Source organism: Hippoglossus stenolepis, chromosome 21, assembly GCF_022539355.2.
Source record: "Hippoglossus stenolepis isolate QCI-W04-F060 chromosome 21, HSTE1.2, whole genome shotgun sequence".
Lineage (NCBI taxonomy): Eukaryota > Metazoa > Chordata > Actinopteri > Pleuronectiformes > Pleuronectidae > Hippoglossus > Hippoglossus stenolepis.
Window position 1 is genome coordinate 12940244 of NC_061503.1, and position 20101 is coordinate 12960344.

The 20101-nt window shown below is 41.7% G+C and overlaps 2 protein-coding genes across 7 annotated transcripts in view; both read left to right on the forward strand.

The window, feature by feature from the left end:
* The window catches only part of LOC118100506 (disks large homolog 5), a 29228-nt gene extending 17924 nt beyond the window's left edge, over positions 1–11304 (forward strand). For 4 of the 6 annotated variants that reach the window (XM_035145703.2, XM_035145705.2, XM_035145704.2 and 1 more), the window contains exons 18-34: positions 44–188; positions 524–645; positions 1708–1791; positions 1879–2038; positions 2324–2401; positions 2921–3083; positions 3179–3312; positions 3742–3906; positions 4048–4231; positions 4557–4705; positions 4861–5031; positions 5193–5389; positions 5589–5732; positions 5858–5985; positions 6444–6553; positions 8553–8662; positions 10248–11304. In XM_035145703.2, coding sequence (XP_035001594.1) covers positions 44–188; positions 524–645; positions 1708–1791; positions 1879–2038; positions 2324–2401; positions 2921–3083; positions 3179–3312; positions 3742–3906; positions 4048–4231; positions 4557–4705; positions 4861–5031; positions 5193–5389; positions 5589–5732; positions 5858–5985; positions 6444–6553; positions 8553–8662; positions 10248–10351 — 2348 coding nt within the window. In that variant the 3' untranslated portion in view covers positions 10352–11304. The remainder of the gene's footprint in view (positions 1–43; positions 189–523; positions 646–1707; positions 1792–1878; positions 2039–2323; positions 2402–2920; positions 3084–3178; positions 3313–3741; positions 3907–4047; positions 4232–4556; positions 4706–4860; positions 5032–5192; positions 5390–5588; positions 5733–5857; positions 5986–6443; positions 6554–8552; positions 8663–10247) is intronic. The other 2 variants (XM_035145706.2, XM_035145707.2) reach the window with 1 other exon arrangement.
* A 773-nt stretch (positions 11305–12077) lies between these two features.
* LOC118100200 (calcium-activated potassium channel subunit alpha-1-like) overlaps positions 12078–20101 on the forward strand; it is a 71403-nt gene continuing 63379 nt past the window's right edge. The window contains 1 exon segment of the mRNA XM_035145024.2: positions 12078–12962. Within this exon segment, the coding sequence (XP_035000915.1) occupies positions 12723–12962 (240 nt within the window). The 5' untranslated portion in view covers positions 12078–12722.

Sequence of the window (20101 nt, forward strand, 5' to 3'; positions counted from 1 at the left end):
AATTAATCTGCATGTCATTGTTAAACACTTTATTTTTCCCCAGATGCAGCACAGCGAGGTTTAGCCCCATGTCCTGCTGTGACGGCTGTGATGAGGAACCCGGTCTACACTGCCTGGAGCCAGGAGATCCAGAGCAACAACTGTCCTCCAGCTCCCGCCTCAGGAGTTCACTCACATTCACACACAAGGTGTTAACATGACTACTAATCTTATGGACTTTTAGTTTTTGTCTGGACCCACTTTTCTGCACATTTTTCATAGTTCATGTCTGAACTTCTCTGACAGAGAGTTTGACTTGTCAGTACACAATTCAGCCATCTTTAATTATTTATATAAAACCTAACATTTTATATAAAACTATGCTTTTCCATTGTGGCTTATCAAAATGTTGTTAATTTGGGATTTGAACTGTGTTTACCCTGCCCTAGATCTCATGAACAGATGGCATGGAGCTAATAACATCTTTCTGAGTTAAATAATTGACCACTCAGAGACTTATTGGGGCCTTTTCATTCACTTTTAGCCCCCAGCATCAAGGCCGCCTCAGCCTGGACCTCAGCCACAAGCGGCCCGGAGAATCGACCGACATGAAGTGTAGCCAGCCACCGCACAGCACCAACTCCCTGCCCTCCAGCGCCAGACTCGGTATGTCCTAGACTCAGACAAATAATGATTTATAACAGGTCTTGTTACATTACATTACATTTCATTTAGCTGACGCTTTTATCCAAAGCGACTTACAATAAGTGCATGCAACCATGAGGGTACAAACCCAGAACAACAAGAATAGAGAAAGTACAATTTCTTTAAAAAAAAAGCAAAACTACAAAGTGCTATAAGTAAGTGCCATTTTAAGTGCTACTAAATTGTTAGTTTTAAAAATGTTATTCAATGTCTTGTAAATGAGCTGGTGTATTAACCTAAATTACAAAAACTTGTTCTCTTTCTTTTAGTGTTTATTAGCCATGCGTGTAGCTTTGGTTAGATTTTTCTTTGTTCTTTAAATATCAGAAACTATGTCCTGGTGACTCTGATTATCCACAAACTTGATTGAACAGTTTAATTAGGGGTTATTTATTTTTTCAAAAGTACCAATTAACTGAGACATTGTTTTTGTATTCAATGTAATTATCAACACTACAAGTAGGCTTATGATAAAAATGGAAAAATGCAGTGACCAAGTTTTGAAAAGTGACATAACTGGGAAAGAGATGATGATTGAGACATAAATTGATTGTTTTTTTAATTGCTGATTTTGAGTTGTAAAATTGGTGCGGACTGTCCTCACTAACCTCTGATGAAATGACACTGTTCTTTATGTTTTTGTGAAATAAAACGTCAACTATCAGTGAAAAAAAGGGGGAAGCAGCACGGCTGTATATCGTATAGCACAGGGCATGCATTTAATGAGTGTTCGTGCCGCCATCCAACAACTAAACTGACCGAGCGTCAAGATGCAACAGGATCTCTCTGACTCAGATCAGGTGATGACTGTGACTAACATTTGCGTCGTGGGAATTATTCAGAGTAGCAAATCGCTCAATCAGGAAAGGAACAGCTTATCACTTTTGCTAAGCAACTTCCTGGGGGGGGAAGTCTTGTATCTGCACCGCTAGATAATTTGGAAAGTGCGAGTGTTTGTTTTGGTGTAATTTGGGTGAACTGACCTTTTTTTTTAATGATTTTTTCTCTTTTTGTTTTCTTTAGGCTCCCTGAGTACTTTACAGTTCAGAGTAGAGCGAATTAAGATCCCTCCCGCTCGTTATCCTCGCTCCACTGGATCTGACAGAGGTACAGTTGAATACAGCAGCTCCATCGTCTTATACTTAACGTTAAATCTGTGAGCTGAATTCAAAGCTTTCTCTTTTGCCTCTCCAGGTTCTCTCACACATTCAGAGTGCAGCAGCCCGACACCTCCGATGTCCCCTGTCAACCTGGATACATCGTCTTTCACCAGTAGCCAATCACAGAGCTCCATCTCCACCCAGCCCAGGATATCAGTCAGCCCCGCTTCTGTCGGTGACAGGAGGAAGGATGGGTAGGCCAGCCCCTTGTCCTGGTCGTTGCACTGCCATCTTTCAGCAGAACACGACGTGTTTTCCACCATTTGTCTGTGCTTCTGTCTGGTTCATTCTGATTAACTGCTTGTAAAGCAGTAAACAAAGCCGTGAGCTTCAATCTCACACTGTTCAAACGCTGACTCACCATCTATCATCTTACCCTCATCTCTTTCCTGTCTGTCGCTCTTCATTGTAACCTGAAATCTTTCTCTGCTGGTTTGTGTGATCACGTGAGCTCTTTCCTCTCTTCATCTCCTTCTCAGATTTGCCTCTTTTAACACTTCCTCTGTCAGACTTCCACTGGCAGTAAAGCACAAGTTCTTCTCTTTAAGAAGCTTGAGGTTTGTCTTGTGCTGCTTGTATATAACACAGTTAATGCACTAAGACTTTTAGAGCACAGCTCTTTTTTTTTTTTTTGTACAAAATTCATTTATAATTTTTCGACTGGCCCTGCTAAGCAGCAGTGGATTTATGTGACTGTTAAATAGTTTAATGAAAACTAATGGATGTGTATCCATTTGAGTAATCATCTTTTGTCTGCTTGTTATTTATTCAGAATGCTGATGAATTTTGTATGATTGCATGACCTTGAGTTGGAATCCGAGAAGCACTTGGCGTGCGACACGGATTCTTTTCTCATTTAAACCCTTCAAAGTCTAGTGCATCTTTCATTTAAAGTAATAGTTAGACACAAATCACTGTCGAGAATTAATGTTAAAACATTAGATAGCAATCTTGTTTTAATTGAAGCTTATAACCGTTTAAAACTGCATGTTGCATCGTGCTAAGAGTCTTTATCGTTTCTCTCGCACGTCAGCGCATCAGTCGTACAAAACATATTTTCCTTCTCTCCCCTGAAGGCCATACTTGGAGGAGCCGCGCAATGTTACAGTACAGAAAGGAGCTGAACCTCTGGGGATCTCCATCGTGAGCGGTGACAACGGCGGAGTATTTGTGTCCAAAGTGACAGCAGGCAGCATCGCACACCAAGCTCGCTTAGCGTACGGCGACCAGCTCCTTGAGGTACAGCAGCCGCAACATTCAACCTCAAGTATCTACATGATGTGGTTTATCATTTCTTTCTGTTTTCTAATGAATCACTGCTTTTTTCCCCCCAGTTTAATGGAATCAACCTTCGCAATGCTAACGAGCAGCAGGCGCGGCTGGTAATCGGGCAGCAGTGTGACACTGTGACCATTCTGGCTCAGTACAATCCTCACATGTTTCAGCTGGGCAACCACTCTCGCTCAGGGTAAGATGATGATGATGAGGAGGAGGGAGGGAAGAGGACCACAACAGTGACTTGCACAAATTGGGATTATACATTTTGGATGAATTGATAATTCAGTCTGAAAAAGAAATCAGGGGAAGCAGTTGTTTTCATTATAATGTAAGGATGAATTGTTCCGATACATTCAGTTACTGCAGGAATACTGTGCACATAGGTTTTGTACTTGTAAGGTGGTGTTTTCTAACTGAACCACAGTGCCAAAACAACAATGGGTAAAAATGTATGGGTTGTAGAACAGAGATCACTTGACGAATGCAAGGATTAAACTGAATACATATTCAAAACATGAACTATAAATGTAAGAGTATATGTTTTGTCTTAACTTTTATTTTAAGTACTTCGATGATTTGAATAGAAATATTTTTTTTAATCTGCGTCTGTTCTCCTCAGTTCTCGAATGGAGTCCATCAGCAACCAACCGACACCTCAAGGCAGCGGAGCCACCACCCCGGACAATCCCTCCGCCGCCGATACCCTGAGTGAGCAGGACGAGGGCACCATGACGCCGCCGTCCAAACAGACGACTCCGGCCACCAGTCCACACAACTCCTTCCGGTACGATTTTAACTATTACTCTTATTTTCAATGTCCTTGCTTATTTTCTGTCTTGTGGCTATTATTTTGTCGGCAAATAATGGCTCGTGGCCATTTAGCGTTATTAAAACAAACAAACGTTACTGTGGGGTTTTTCTTCAGGATTCCTGGCTCAGGTTCACGCAGGGCTGCGGAGCCTCGACTGGTGCGGCTGAAGAGGATCCAGGTGGAGCTGGGCGTTCAGGTCTGTGGAGGAAACATTTATGGCGTCTTTGTCGAGAGTCTGGATGACGACAGCCCGGCTAAGAGTCCTGATGGCCTGCTGCCTGGAGACTTGCTACTGGAGGTACCTGCAGTGTTTAATCACCTTTATCCACTAGAATATGATGTGTCATACAAATGACTTGACCCCTAATGTGAACTCTTACTTGGACATAATTGAGGAAAGATAGCCCCTTTATGTGCAGGTACACATTCAGTGTTATTGAACTTCTCCATTTTAGCAGATTTAGTTGCATCATAAACTGGAAAGTACAACTGAAGTCCTTCAAAATGACTTTTTTATGTGCATTGTTTCACTTGCTTTTACTGAAAACGATGAATCATTCTGTGTTGGCTGCCAGGCTCAAGTGTCCCTTTTTTTTAACTGTGTAATTGATGTTTTCAAACAGTACAATGGCATCAGCATGAAGAATAAAACTAAAGAAGAAGCTTACTTGGAAATGTTGAAACCAGCTGAAACAATCACGTTCAAGGTCCAGAACTGTGTGGACAGCCTCGCTGAGATCAAAGAATCCCCCGGAGATGGATTTTTCATTAGGTACCCAAAAATATTTACCATATCAAACTGTGGATGTTGGTCAATATTCAGGTTTAACTGTACTGTTGCACATTTGTTTGTTTTTTTAGAATATTCTCTCATTCCTCTGTTATGATCCTTCTATCACAGCTGCTTTATTGTTCATCTCTTGTCAGAGCACTTTATGAGAGGGTGGCCGAGGTGGAGCAGGAACTAAGCTTTAAGAAGGACGACATCCTGTTTGTTGAAGATACGCTGCCAAATGGCAATTTTGGCTACTGGATGGCCTGGCAACTTAATGAGAATGCACAGAAGCTGGAGAAAGGCCAGATTCCAAGTAAATACATGTAAGTCTAGCATATAGTGTGTTTTCACATTGGAGTAAATATGATTACTGCATTTGTAATCATCTAGTCCATTCTTATTATCTTCCTCAATTTAACCTAGCACTTCCAGGATGTGTTTAAGAAAGGAGTGTGATTCTAATTGTGTTCATGTGATCACGCAGGATGGACCAGGAGTTCTGCAGGAGACACAGCATGGCCGACATGAAGGACGACAACGGTACCAACAAGACTCTGTCTGCTGCTGCACGGAGGTCCTTCTTCCGTCGGAGGCTGAAGCACAAACGCAGCGGATCCAAGGACGGAAAGGATCTGATGGCTCTGGACGCCATAAGCACAGATTCTTTACCCTTCACAGAGGGTAAGAAATTTGAATGTTTTGGAAGGGTCCAAAAGATTGTTTAGTTATTAACCTTCGTGTAGTGCTTTCAGAATTCAGTCAAAAGAAGGAAGGGATACCAGAAGTTATACTCCCATAACTGTGGTTATTAAACAGCCTTTATATCTTTGTCGTCCTGCTGAATGTTTGAATCAATTGTACGCCTGTGTTTTCTGCCCAGATGGAGGGAACCTGATGTACCAGCGGGTTCAGAAGGTCGAGTGCTCGTTCCCCAGACCAGTGCTGGTCATGGGGCCGTTAGTGGAAGCCTGTAAGGACATGCTGGTGAAGGAGGCTCCTACAACGTTCTGTCGCTGTCTGCCTGGTGAGCTCATTTTATATACATAACAAGTCTTTAAATTCAAGTTGACAGCATGTATCATTGATGTCATACTGTAGAGAGAAGTTTTACTGAGAGGTAATTAAAAAGGGAATTAATTTTGCTTGCAGAGATTATGAAGGCCTCTCAGCAGGCGATAGAACGAGGGGTGAAGGACTGCGTGTTCATCGACTACAAACGGAGGAGCGGCCATTTTGATGTGACAACTGTTGCCTCAATAAAGGAAATCACAGAGAAGGTAAAGTCATCTCCTCAATAGTGTCGTTTGTTAGTTTTATAGCTGTTCCCCGGCATCTTTTTCACCTTAGATTGAAGATCGTCTTAGAAGTCCCTGTATTAAACATCACATGTGTGCATCAGTAAGATCTCATGTTTGTCTGTAAAAGGTTGTAAAATAGGTTTTTGGTTATGGATTTAAACTTGATCAAATATAAGCTGATTATTTCTGAGCTGAATCTGGCTTTTTTTTTCCTTAACATTTAAAAAAAAAATTGGCCAACGCATCTGTAAACCTGCAGAGGGAGCTTATGCACTTGAGACCACCAATGCAAACTGAAGCTTTAACATCAACTTATATATTAGACGTGTATCCAAACTCATTGCAAAACATGGAAAACAAACTAAATGTTTTTTGCAACCTTCTGCTTTGATCCATCCTCCATTTCTCATGCAGCCTTTTGCTATTTTCTCTCATAGGACTGTCACTGTTTACTTGACATTGCCCCTCACGCCATCGAACGTCTTCACAGCGTTCACATCTACCCAATCGTCATATTCATTCGCTACAAAAATGCCAAGCAGATAAAGTGAGTAATCTTTCAAAGAGAAAAAGAATTTGTTTCACTTATTTATTTTGATTTCTAGCCTGATGACATTTCCTACCTTCTGTGTGTTTTGGTGCCACTGCTGTTTATCCAATTTCACTTCAAGGTCACACTGAGCAAATCACTCATCCAAGACTTTTGGCTCTGGAAGTGGTTTATGAGAATGTAATGATCAGAAAATTAGATTTTACAGACTTGGTGATGTCACTATATGAAACACAAGTCATCATCATTCACTGTGTGTGTCTGTAGCATCTACTTTATCACCTGTTTTTATTTTGTGGTCACGGAATTGGACATCATTTTCTCTTTTAATCCAAAATCTGTTACACACAACTGTACAACATCTTTTAGCATACATGGTGTCTTTACATGCGTTTACTAGTCAGGCCTATTTTTGGTCGAAAAGATGGACATTACAATGACTCGGCTGCAAAACAACACCCTCATCCATGTTGATGCATGACCTCTTTCCAGGAAATATAATTCTTAATTACTCTTAATTATCTATTTGTTGGAGGGCCTACCCAGGAAATTGACATGTACAGATTTGTTGCTGACTTTATAATCACGTTCATCCTGCAGACGCGGCTAAAGCTAATTAATCAACCTGATTTGATCAGTGTCATTAGTTCAGGAACCACAGCCTCCCCTGCTTCACCACCGGCTGGGTTCTGATAGGATGATGGTGATATGTCAAAGATCCCTCTACTGGTTCATTTGTAGTCGCAGGGGAAGATTAAATCTGCTCAAACCTCAGCATTGTACTTTATGCACACAAACACAAAGACACACTCGGGTCTGGCAGAAACAGGCTTTCTCTGCCGCACATGTCCATACCCAACGCCTACAAATCTATGAAGTGGTGCAGCAGGCAAACATGATGGAGATTGATTCTTGCTAAGCCGTCACTGTCATCAGCTGAGTGCCAGCTGTCCAGGGAGAGCTCGCAGGGTCTGTGGCTCTGCTTCATGGCGTGGGTGGCTAAAACACTCGGTGCCCCCATCAGCAGCGGCCGCCATGAACACACCTCCCACTGCCTGCCTGCTGCAGCGACAGAAGCTTGAGCTTTGTCATGGATTTTTTTTTGTCCTCTGGGAGGCAACAGCAGACCAATATGCTGAGTGCCAGGGAGAGAGGGGAGAGTGATGGTAGTTTGGGTCAAAGGCTCCCAGTGGATGAAGACTGAGGACTCACAACTTATTCTCAAGCCTTTTTAAAGATATGGAGTGAACCTGTGAGCTGGGAAAAGTTTTTCTATTTTAAACTCCTGCTGTAGGTTAGTATCCATAGACTGTATATAAAGATGGACAACATGACTGCTTCCCCTAAAGTGAAGCCCAAGTGTCTTTATCATCGCCTGTTGGCAGGCTGCAGTACAGGTCATAAACCTCGCCTCCTCCATCTTAGTGGATATTGGATGGCACATGCGGCAAATTAAAAAGTAAAAAAACATGTCTAATTTGGCTTTAATCAGTTACTTGATGATGTACAACAGGGTTAAACTTCATGATTGACAGCTGAGACAGACTCACGATTGGTCAAATGCGTGTAGTGGTGTGGCCTTGCATCCGTGGCTCCATCGGCAATCACTACCACACAGACATTAGCTCCAAGTGCGCAAGATGGCAGTGTTCATATCCTGGATATTTTGGCTTTTCATTTCTAGTTGGTGGGAGGATGGGGAGATGTGTCGTCCATCTGCATATACAGTCAATGATGCTGTTTTAAAATTTCTGTACAGTATTTCTCGTTGTTTTTGTCCATTTACTGTCTTGACAATAGGTTTTATTCATTTCACGGCCCTTTTGTTGCAGTAAACAAAAATATGATCTCAAGAATCAAATCTTAAACTTGTGTAGAGATCTCAAACCACCTCTTTCCGTGTTGGCTTATTGTTCCCTGTTGTGAATCTGAAAGTAAACTGTGCAATGAGATGTTGTTAAGACGCTGTTGACAGATGCCCGTGTTGTCTCATCAGGGAGCAGAAGGACCCTCTGTACCTGCGGGATAAACTCTCTCAGAAACATTCCAAGGAGCAGTTTGAGGCGGCTCAGAAAATAGAGCAGGAGTACAGCCGCTTCTTCACAGGTTGGTGGAAGTCACTCGCTTTATCTGTGATGTACAAAAGCTGGTGTTTATGCAGCGATTACATAATGGCAACAATTATTTTGAGTTGAGAGACTGATCAGTGCACAGATTCGTACTAAATATATAAAAAGAGATACTTAACGTGTGTATAGTGAATAATTTCAGTATTGTTGCAGAACTGAACACCGGTTTATCTTTTTGATTAATGTTACCTCAGTTCACCAAATAACACTAAGTAACATTTCTAAAGTCACCTCTAGTTGTATCTCCTCATACAGACTCTTTTTATTTTATTCAATTTTTTTGTTGCTTTAGCATTGAGAAAAACAAACCAGCAGTTAGATTGTATTGTTATACTTTCAACTCCTGCTGTTGCATAATGGAGGTATTACACATTCAGCAGTGAGTAATACTGTCTGTTGGGACCAACATGACGCGCAAAAAACTCTTTAACATGCTCGTCTTTCTGTTGAGACCTTTTTTAAGTCCTACACACAGAATTTGTCATCCTAAACTGCGACAGGCTGCAGGACATGAGATCTTGTTGCTAGATGCTTTAAACATGACAAAAATTGGAGGATATGAATGTTATGTATCTGTTATCAAACTGATATCAAATGTTATCAAACTGTCGTATTGACTTTAAATTAAGAATCAACAATTTTAACATGAAACTAAAATACACATATTCTGCATAAAATAAATGGTAAATAATAAATTAAATTGTTTCATATCAGCAGACATAAATGTTGATACCGATATATGTATATGGCTCATATATGCTGATTATTGTTGGCCGACAGGTTATGATACATATTGAATATATCTACATTGTAGATAAAACCAAATTAAGAAAAAAAGCACTATTTGCCCTAAAGTGTCAGTTTAAGTACAGTCTGTATATCGGTCTATATCAAAAAGAAAACACAAATAATACACAAACCATCCATAAGTCATGGTAACGAATGTTATCATCATTATGGTTTTGTTTAACCAGTGAGAGTCTGTAACAGCACTGGAGGTTATCCGAGGTTTTTGGAACGCAGCGTCTCTCTGGTCTCTAACAGATCTTAGTCAAGTCCCTGTTTCTGTATCTGGAGCAGCGACCTGTCTGAGACTCCCGACTGTCCAGCTGATGAATGACTCTATAAAAGGAGGCCATTTATGAGGGAGGGCTTTGGAAATGAACACCACAGTAGATCCCTCTCGAACAGGGAGACGTGTCTGGCCAGCTCCTGCACACAGGCCACGACGATGGGAACTGTATTTATAAATAAGTTATAAATCTGAGTGTTGGGAGGCAGACGTCAGGGAGTCAGGGAGGCTGATCACGTCCCTGCAGGAGTGGGTGTGTGTCTGCAACTAAACTGGCTGCACAGTCCGGATTGTCCAGGAGAATCTGAGGATGTTTATAAAACTGATAAGATTAGAAGATAAACTAAAACGTGCTCAATGAGAATTTAATGCTTTTCTTTGTTTTATATTGTTGAGATTTGAATATCTAGTCTAATCTACTTGTTTTTACGTACCTGTAAGTAACTTTCACCCCCTCCCCCCTCCTCCCCCACCCCCCACTGTATTGCAGGCGTTGTCCAGGGAGGCAGCGTCTCCTACATTTGCACTCAGATCATCACCATCGTGGAGCAGGAACAGAGTAAAGTGCTGTGGATTCCAGACGGAGCGCCGTAGACACGTCGCCCCCCTCACCTCACGTCCCTCAGAAACATTAGAGGATTCTTTTTTTTTATTATCATGGGATACGCAGCGAATCGGTACATCTGACAGACGCCACGGTGAACGCCACATCCACCAATGATGATGATGATCATGTAATATTCCCACTACAATAGTGATGTACTGTACTACAGATAGGTTTGTTTACACTAGTATTTAATACTTGAATGTTTTATTTTCCCTTTATATCTAGTAGCACTCCTTTAATCCCACTTTGTCCCATGAACATGTCGGACCACAGGAAGTCTGCGCAGATGCAAACTGAAGACTTTATTCTTGATATGAAGATGGAACGGAGCACTGTGTTCCCTTGTCTATATTTATATGTATTCTCCTGCCATTTTAATTTATCTAATCAAATCAAAGATGTTGCTTATGAACTTTTTGTTATACAAATGTAGCTGTCTAGTCAATAGGAAGGAGGTTATTTTCCAGGTAACGTTCTTATTTATAGAGGAGAAAATTGGGGCAAATTTGCTTCCTTCACATTGTCTATTTTATTATCTGATGCCACCACTTTTTATCTCTCTGTTGACATCATTTCAGTACTAAACCTAATTGTGCCAAGCTAAAAACATTTGTTAATCACTCTCCATTCTTGAATTAATTAACACGACGACTTTCGAGGATGATGCATAGCACAGGCATGTCTGTTGAAACCAGTTGGTCCAGATCGTCTGTTCTTCTGGTTTTTTGTCAATACTGTTTATTTTATTTTTTTATTTCTTTTGTCAAGTGCGTTTTTAAGAAGGGATATTTTATGTCTGGGTCGTGGTTGGCATGGCGACACATTTACACGCACCTCTTGGATTTTTACTAGACTCACGGTGTCAACATTTCATCTTCCCACGTTTCTCGCAATGAAGGTTCATATTTCTACAAAATATTAAAAAACACCAGTTACAGTTGATGGAATTCATGTTTGTTTTTTCTTTAGAAATTTGGATTAAATATCCTCACAGACACATTCTGTACTAATGCCACAAGTTGGACCTCAACGATCAATGTGGTTTATGTCCACTAGGTGGAGTGAACCCCCACTGGAGGTGAGGGATGGTCAGATGTCTCATTTCTCCACTTTTCATAGATTCACATTCTCACAGCTGCTTGGTATATTAATAAAAACAACTAATGTTCATTCATATCAATCCACATTTAAAGGGTTGGATGAGCAGCTCTGTTCTTTTTAACACATTAAAGAGGTGAAATGTGTTGATGCTTCAGTTCATACTTTTGAGGAGCATTTGAATTTATAAACCCGTCAAACTAAGAGAAATGTTACTGACCAAGTTCAAATCTTTTAAAAATAAACGTCAGCATGTATTTTATCAGTTGCCCACTGAGCTCATAAATTAGAGCAATGAACAATTAAGCCTTATCATATCCATATTAAACACTTCTCTTATTAGAAGTGTATATATTTAGTATTTGGTTTCAGAACGTGGAAGTCATTGGTTTATAAAATCTGCTTCAGTTTCAGTGTACAACCAGGGCTGAAACCACAAAGTTGACATCAAGAATTAATGAAGCGGTCACTATAAATAACCAAACATCCAGATAAGCATCGACGTCTGCCATCGATGGCTCCTCCCCCATCACCCCCACCACCCCCAGTCGCTACCTGTAAATCTGCGGGGCCATCTTCCCGACAAATGGATGTGACAGGCGGCTCCAGGAGCGAGGAACCCTCCGAATGAAACCAGGGCTCCACCCGGCACACCGTCGATTTCCGCCCCCGTTTTTAACGCGACATCTCCCCGGGAAGAGAGGATCGATATGACGCACGAGCCCCCGAGGCGAGCGGCGCATTCAACAGTGCGCGGAGCAGCCGAGAAGCTGTGGAACAAGGTGGAGGAGTGAAGCATCCCTCCGCTCATCCGTCCATCCGTCCACCGCCTCCTCTTCTCTCCTTCCACAGCCGCACTTTGCACCCTCTCCTCGGCGGGGATCGTGACTTTATTTGTCGAGAAGTTTCGCGATCAATTTTTGATTTTTACGCACAGATCAGACAAACGCGCAAGCGCAGACATGGCCGCGCATCGCTGAATCTCCATTTCAGAGGAAGTTTATTATTTTTTGTATGACTGTTAGTTCGTGCACCTGCCGTCGACTCAACTTGTTCGACCCATTCGCTCCCAGTGAAGCCAGATGCGAGGGGCCGAGGGGCGGGAGGCGACTCAACATGGCTGAGCCTCTGGGGCATCAGGGGGCGCTGGCTGGAGCTCCCCGGGGCGCCTGAATCCCACTCGAGTCGCTTGTTTCGTGTGTTGGGGGGTATAGCAGGTGGGTGGGTGGGTTGGAGCTGGCAAGTGACCACCGGGCGATAATGCCGAAGAACCGCGAGCGATTCACGCCGGACACGTCCATCCACTTCTCCAAGATGAGCGTGATCATCCCCTTCTCTCCAGATGTGCCCTGTGACAGCCACGGCCAGCGGATGTGGTGGGCTTTCCTCGCCTCCTCCATGGTCACCTTCTTCGGGGGTCTCTTCATCATCCTGCTGTGGAGGACCCTCAAGTACCTGTGGACCGTGTGCTGCCACTGTAACGGCAAGAAGAAGAAAAAGGTACGTCAGGTCGTTACGCACAAACCACCACCACCCCTCGGAGAAATGACTCCTGCTGTGTAGTCAGTGTGACACCCAGTGCGTGACAGTAACTTGTCCGGCCTGTTTCGTTTAAGAAAAATCGTAATTAAATTTGGTGTTCGATGCTCCATCCTCAGAGAGCTCGGAATGTGACTCTGTGATATCAAGCCAAGAGTAGCATCGTTTGTGTTTCTCTATCAAAACAGTTCCACAATGAGAACCATTGTCTCAAAACGATATTACTCACTGACCAAACACAGGTTGTAGGTGAAGGTGTGTTTGGTTTCTGTACCTTCAGATTATTTAATTCACATACTAGCATCTCTCTGTGAGATTCTCCATTATTTCCTGGTGGAAAACAATGGAGAAAAACAAATAAACCTTTAAAAATTCAGAGTCCCTCCAGAAATGATGTTCAGGATAATCCACAGAACTCCCTGTGTTCAAGTGGAACTACTTTCTGTTGGGGAACAAGTCCATATGGAGTAATCAGAGAAACACAGGGAGGTAGTGAAAAAAGATGTTAATATCAAGATTCAAATTCTTAATAAACTCTAAATAAACGGTGTCATTACCTCCTCCCTGTGCTTGCATAAGAATCATATCAATATATATATATATTTGAACTTTTATGTTGCTATAGTGGTATTATTTTATTGCACGGCCCAACAGGTGAGCGTCACTAACAAAATTCAATTTGCCACCATTTTATTAGAAAGGAGGATTTCGGTGACACCAACCGTAAAAATGTTAACACACGGAAAGAAGCAGAAATGAACAAAAACAAAACAATGCTGAACAAATGAGATTCTTGCTTCAAGCATATTGTCAAATGTAATTACAGGAAGTGGTTTCCTTGGAGTCGCCTAAAAACGTCCCCCTCAGTAGAGTCTTTCGTGATTTATGTTCCTATCAACGTAGTCTGAGGTCATTATTATTTACTGCTTGAAAGCCTCCACCATTTGTTTTGAGTCCAGAAGTCAGGAATGGCTGTCCACACACACACATACACACACACACACACACACATTACACACACTTACACACACACACACTTACACACACACAGCCTGTCAGCTGCTGCTACACGGGGTCAGACATTGTTGGGATATCCACTCCTCTCACCAGTGGTGTGTATCTGAGCGTCTGTGTGGAGGTTAAATCTGTGTCATCCCCAGAAATAATTTCCCCAACGTGTAAGGAAGACTGCCACGAGATGTTCTGCTCCACAAATTGTTATGAGGCCGGCTGCAGTCAAACCAAAATAATAAAAACATGGTGCAGTTTTTCTGTTTGTTTAAAGATTAAGTTTGCATCCTTCCTTTTATGATGAGGGACAAAGATGGACGACAGGTGATGAAGGTGCCCGGGATGGAGCAGTTTGTCTTTCCACCTAATGTGTGCATTCATCTCACAGACAGGCAGCGTGGAAGGGGAGAAATGGCAAAGGCTGCACGCAGGGTGGTGTTGACCTTTCCGAGGGAGACATCTGTATCGTTTCCATGCTTTGGTCGTCGCCGGTTACAATTAGGGCTGCGGCTAATGAGCACTTTCATCAGCTCTTAATCTGCTGATATGTGTTGGGTTATTTAATTAATCGCGTCGCTCCCAGAGCCCAAGGTGATGTCTTCAAATGGTGTAAACCAGCATATAGTCAAGTTAAATACAGAAATCTGCACAGTGGGGAAGGGTAAAGGGAATATTTTCCTCTTAACTGGCTTAAATAAAAGACAAAATTTGAAAAATATGTAGATTTGAAGGAATGGAAAATAATCTGTTAGAATAAGATCAGTCAAACGCTGCTCATGTGTGGATACAAGAGAGCAGCCTGTGTTTTTGTGAAGCTGGTGAGCTCCACCAACCTGTTGTGCTCTGTGGGAGTCAGCCAGGGACGGGTCATCCTTTCACTTCCAATCTTCGCCTCCCTGCCTTTTCGCTCTCCTCGCATCGATTTCATAACTCCTGCCCTGTTTTCTCCTCGCACCTCTCTCTCTCTCTCTCTCTCTCTCTCATCCCAGAATCAGCCCTCCTCAAAGTATCAGAAATGCAGTGTCAGGCGCACACGGTATGTGCCTTATGAATCAGTGTTTTTGTTGCTAAGCAACTAGCAAGCAAAGGATTTCATTATAAGAGTAAATCTCGGTGTTGTGCAGTTGTCTGGGCTCTGAGATGTGTCAGGTTGTTGGAGGAACACCTCCCCACCCCCTCCCAGTCTGTGCATGTCATTAGCAGCTCAAAAATGGAGCTCTCTGAGCATTGTTCATGGAGGGAGATTATAATCTGTTTCCTCCTCCTCCTGGTTTTCAGTTTGTTTTCCCCCTCTGAGGGGCGTTCGCTGCCCTGCTCCGTTCTGACAGCTCGGAAACTGAGCCTCTGTCTTCCCAGTCTCATGATCAATGTAACTCCGTGTTTGTGAGGTCCGGATGAATGGCAGATAGGATCTGTCTGGTAGGAAGAAGCCACATATCCAACAGTGGACTGACATTCAAAAGTACATGTGTCATTGGCCTGTTCCAGATGCTGACAGCAGGCTCTATCCAGTGGCAATGAATGGACAATATAATTTAATGAATGGACAATATAAATGAATGAATGGACAATATAATGTAATATATGTATAATTAAATGTCAGTCGACTGATTTAGACCAAACAACTATTGGCCATGAACTTTGGTGCAGACATCCATTATTCCGACAGGATGCTAATGTCACATTCCATTTAAAAGTCTGAGGTCAGAATTTCCGACCCAGAGTCAGAAGTTGCTAATGGATTCAAGTCGGAATTTCGACTCGGAAGGTCGGAGGAACCTCACAACCCCGGACTTCGAAATCCAAGATGGCCCCTCCGTATATAAACAGTAGGGAAAGTTTTAGTTGTTGCTGTTTATTAGCACTTCTGTCATTAAATGTGTCGTACACACAGAACAGTCCAATTACTGTCTGTGGACGTTTACTACGGTGTTAGTGTACATGAAATGCAGTGTAATGCGTTATGAACTGTTTTAGCTAACAATGGCTAGCTGGCTAACGTAAACATTGTTGCTGTGCAACTGGAACACTATCAACTCAGGTTATTTGGGTGTGACATCATTCTGAGGCCCGAGCTCCAAGGTGAAATGGAACGGGGCATAATGTTCTAACTTTTCCTCTAGCGCCACCATCAGGTTGACAGTCTGTGACCAAATACCCACAAAACTATGTAACTTTCCTATCAACCTCAGCTGTTTTGACCGAATTAGCAAATTTTAGCATAACACGCTAAGCTACAACATGGTGAGATTACACCTGCTAAAGATTAGCATTAGCTCACTACGCCAAAGTGTATTATGTTAGCATTAAACACAGCCTCAGAGGTGCCATCATCAAAAGGAGTGAGAAGTACAAACTTATTTAATCTCCATTTAAGTCATTAATTGATAATTTTCTTATACTTAACCAGCTTCCTATATATTTATATATATATGTTGTTTACCTCTCCTTTATATTGTATGCATTGTAAAATAAAATGTATTTATTTATATTTATACATATATCCTATAAAGACATAATTGATGTTATTTCAACCGTGTTTGACCATTTTGTAATTTACATATCAGCTGTCACTTGTAAGCGTCGGCAGGAGAAGCTTTAGTTGTTAAAAATACATTAATAAACACCGGTATCTTACATATTACAGCACTGTATATTTATAAACATATTTATATAAGTGTGGGTCTTGAGGTAGAGTGTTGGCAGTTTAATAATGTTAAGATGATTTTGATTATTTGAAGCGTGTCTAAAAAAGGCCCGTTCTTGCACGGCCAGGGTGGCGTGTGCATCTTCTGGCCGTGACTCAGAGGCCTCAGATGTGTCAGGTGCACGGCGTGGGTGGGGGTTGGTGGAGAGGAGAGTGAGGGGGGTAATTTGAGGATTCAGATGGAGAGTCGCTCTTGTGGTGCTTTTAAGTGCTGTTTGAAATATTGTAAGTGTGAGACGAAGGCTCTTGATTCCGGCGACACACACAGACACACAAAATGTCAACAAGTCAAGCAGAGAGAATGATAATTAAGCATCAATTACATCAGTGTTCATGAAATATTATTGAACTTGCCATCTGCTGCAGAATTTGTGTATAAAACACAAGAACCTGATTTAGTTAGTGTCCATTCGATTTGTATCCGTAACCAGTGGTGCTCTATTTCATCACACGCTGCAGCATTTGAAGGCAGCATCGTCTCCTCAGCCTCTCCAACCCTCGATCCTTTCACTGCTGTGGTCGTCAGTCTTCATTTGAAAGAAAGTGTATATATTCCTGGTGATTTCATTTTAATTGGCTGTGTGATTAGTCAGGAAAGTGTTGGCTGCTCACGTTGCACAATGTAAACAGCCTGTTGCTGCTTGGCTGTCGTTGCACCAGCTGGGATCCAACAGGTCTCCGATTAACACAAATGTTAAACATCTCTGCTGTGCCAGAGCCTGTTGGTTCTCCTCGGTCAGGAAGACAAAAGATTCAATTAAATTATGAAGCTAAACAATCTCCTGATTTATGTAAATAGTCTTTAATCTGCGTTTTTCACAAAGTTTTTACTCATACATAAACTTTTCAGCTATTTTAAGTAGTTTTTGATAATGTACATTAATAACTCATGCTACTAATGTCCAATTTTCTCTTCTGATCCCACATAATATTCATGTCTGAGTCATGTCCTCACATTGAGATGAATTTAGCCTCTTTACAACCTTTGTTTTTTATACATTTATGCAGATATCAACCAAATAATGTGTCCATTCATTCAGTGATTCATTAATTGAAAGGAAGTGAGGCCGAGTGCAGTATGTGAAAGTCTCTCTTCACACAGCCGAGGGGCAATAGATCAGTTATGTGACTCGGATATTTCAGGAAGTTTCTGTCCTCCTCGGAGAATGTCTCGATTCATTATTAACGTGATTCATATTAATGTATTTTTCAATTATTTATTCACTTTTGAAGAAATTGTGTCACGGGCCACGTGTTCTATTCTGGTTTAATGTACTCGGCCTTTGAGAAATGATCGTGGTGGATCATGAGAATGAGCTTAGAGCGTTGATCAATGACCCGCACTGTCAGGGGAACTAGATTCAGGAGAGAGAGAGTGAAACCTAAATTTGGAGGCAATCGATCAAAGTGACAGAGAGGAGATGTGCTGCCTTAGTGGCTTTAATGACCACACGTACGTATCTGGTGTCTGCTGCCATTAAACATGTATCTCATCTATTTTCATTTCGTTAAAGCTGCTATATGTACGTTTTTCCTTTTGCTACAGAGCTGGTTACTTACCAGTCTCTCAAATCCATTGTTTACTATTGTTTGCTTGTATTTCTACCACTTATTTTCTTCCTGTGAAGTTAACATTGCTAACCAGCAACACTCAAAGTTCACAAGTACATTAGGTTTATGACATTTTCAGAAATAGTGCAGGCAGCAACCACGAGCTCACGTTCTGTTTGAAGGTAACAACTGCAGCGTCCTCTCAGTCAACATAAGAAAATGAAAAAGTGGTGCCATCAAGAGGGTGTGTCAACATTAGAACTTCGTGATTAGGCTACAAAGGACTCGATCTTTTTCATGTGGGAAGATATTAGAGATTTAAATGTCGAAAAAGCAGCTTTCCCTTTTCTTTTTTTTTTTTCAATTGAAGGTGTCTTCCTGCATGTGACCTTAAGATGAAATAAAATGTCTGAGCCTTTTAGGAAATAATTGGACAGAGGCATGTCATGAGTCACAAATGATTAATCTTTAAACTCTGCCTTTACGGGCGTTAAAAATATCATCATTTTAGGTTTGGTCATTAATGTGGTGAGGGATGCCAGCGTGACGCCAATTAAGTCTGCTTAACGGCCGTCGCTTCACTCACTACAGCCTGTGTCCCCTCCCCTGGTTGTGCACATCAGGCCAAGTGTTTCATTGGGATGGAAGACATGAACTGTGGCATTTATTTCAAAGTGTTTTTAGAGAGAAAACAAAGAATCCCAAACAGTTCTCTCACATGACGATGCTTAATTCTTCAGAACCTCATCATACAAAGTTCTTATATATACAGTACATACAATATATAGGGATAGTAATTCCTTCTGAAGCCCCCGACGACACACGTGTGAAAGTCGCAGCATTATCGTCTCTTACACTACGTTGATCCCCATGAAACCTGAAGCCTTTAGCTTCATGTTCCTTAACAGATTAACACTTTATTCAACAGGCTGCTGACTGACGAGGCACACGGCACCTTCTTTTCCATTTCACTCTCCAACCCACAGTCTGATCCACTCACCCTGATCCCCATAAAGGGATTCAAATGTGAGGTTTGCCTTCAGGCTCAGTTTCAGGGCCAGTCTGATATGATTTTTCCCAAAAGAAATGATGATGTAACCTCGGAGAGCCCTCGTGGTTTGGTTCACGATGTACGATAAATGCTGTAAAGGAGACTCCACCTATTTAATCGCAACGCACTTCATGAATTAGAACTACACTGAGGGCAGTTCACAGCTTAATAATGGAAACCCCCGCTGTCTGAAAACACTTAATCTCTTATTTGCACATCGCTCTTTCAAAGAAATTTCCACTCCTGTATGTCCTTGGCTGCGTTCGCTACAAAGTGAACTAGACACGTTATTATAGTGTTATCAGATTAGTGCTGCAGGGCTCTGGAGACGCTGGTGGAAGTGTAACATGGTCTGCTGGTGGTCTGCTTGTCCCTGACTAATGGCCCTGAACATGATTGGATTTCTTTGTGCAGCCAGCTATTTATTATTATTATTATTATTATTATTATTATTATTATTATTATTATTATTATTAATAATGATGATGGTTGAAATCCAGGGCGTATGGGTTGGCAAGAGCCATTTCTCGTTAAATAACAAGGTGATAAAATAAGTTATTGTACCAATTCCTTAGAAACTGTTGAACCTTAAATATCACCATATTTAACTGTTAGTTGTTAGTTGTTAAATGCTAAATGGTTTATTTTAATTGAAAAACAGGGTTCTAGAGCTCAACAAAAATCCTCCAAGATTTTAATGAATATATTGCTGTATTGTCCACAGACAATGTTGGTGTTATCTTCAACACTTCAGCGAATATAGACTATAAATATAGCTTG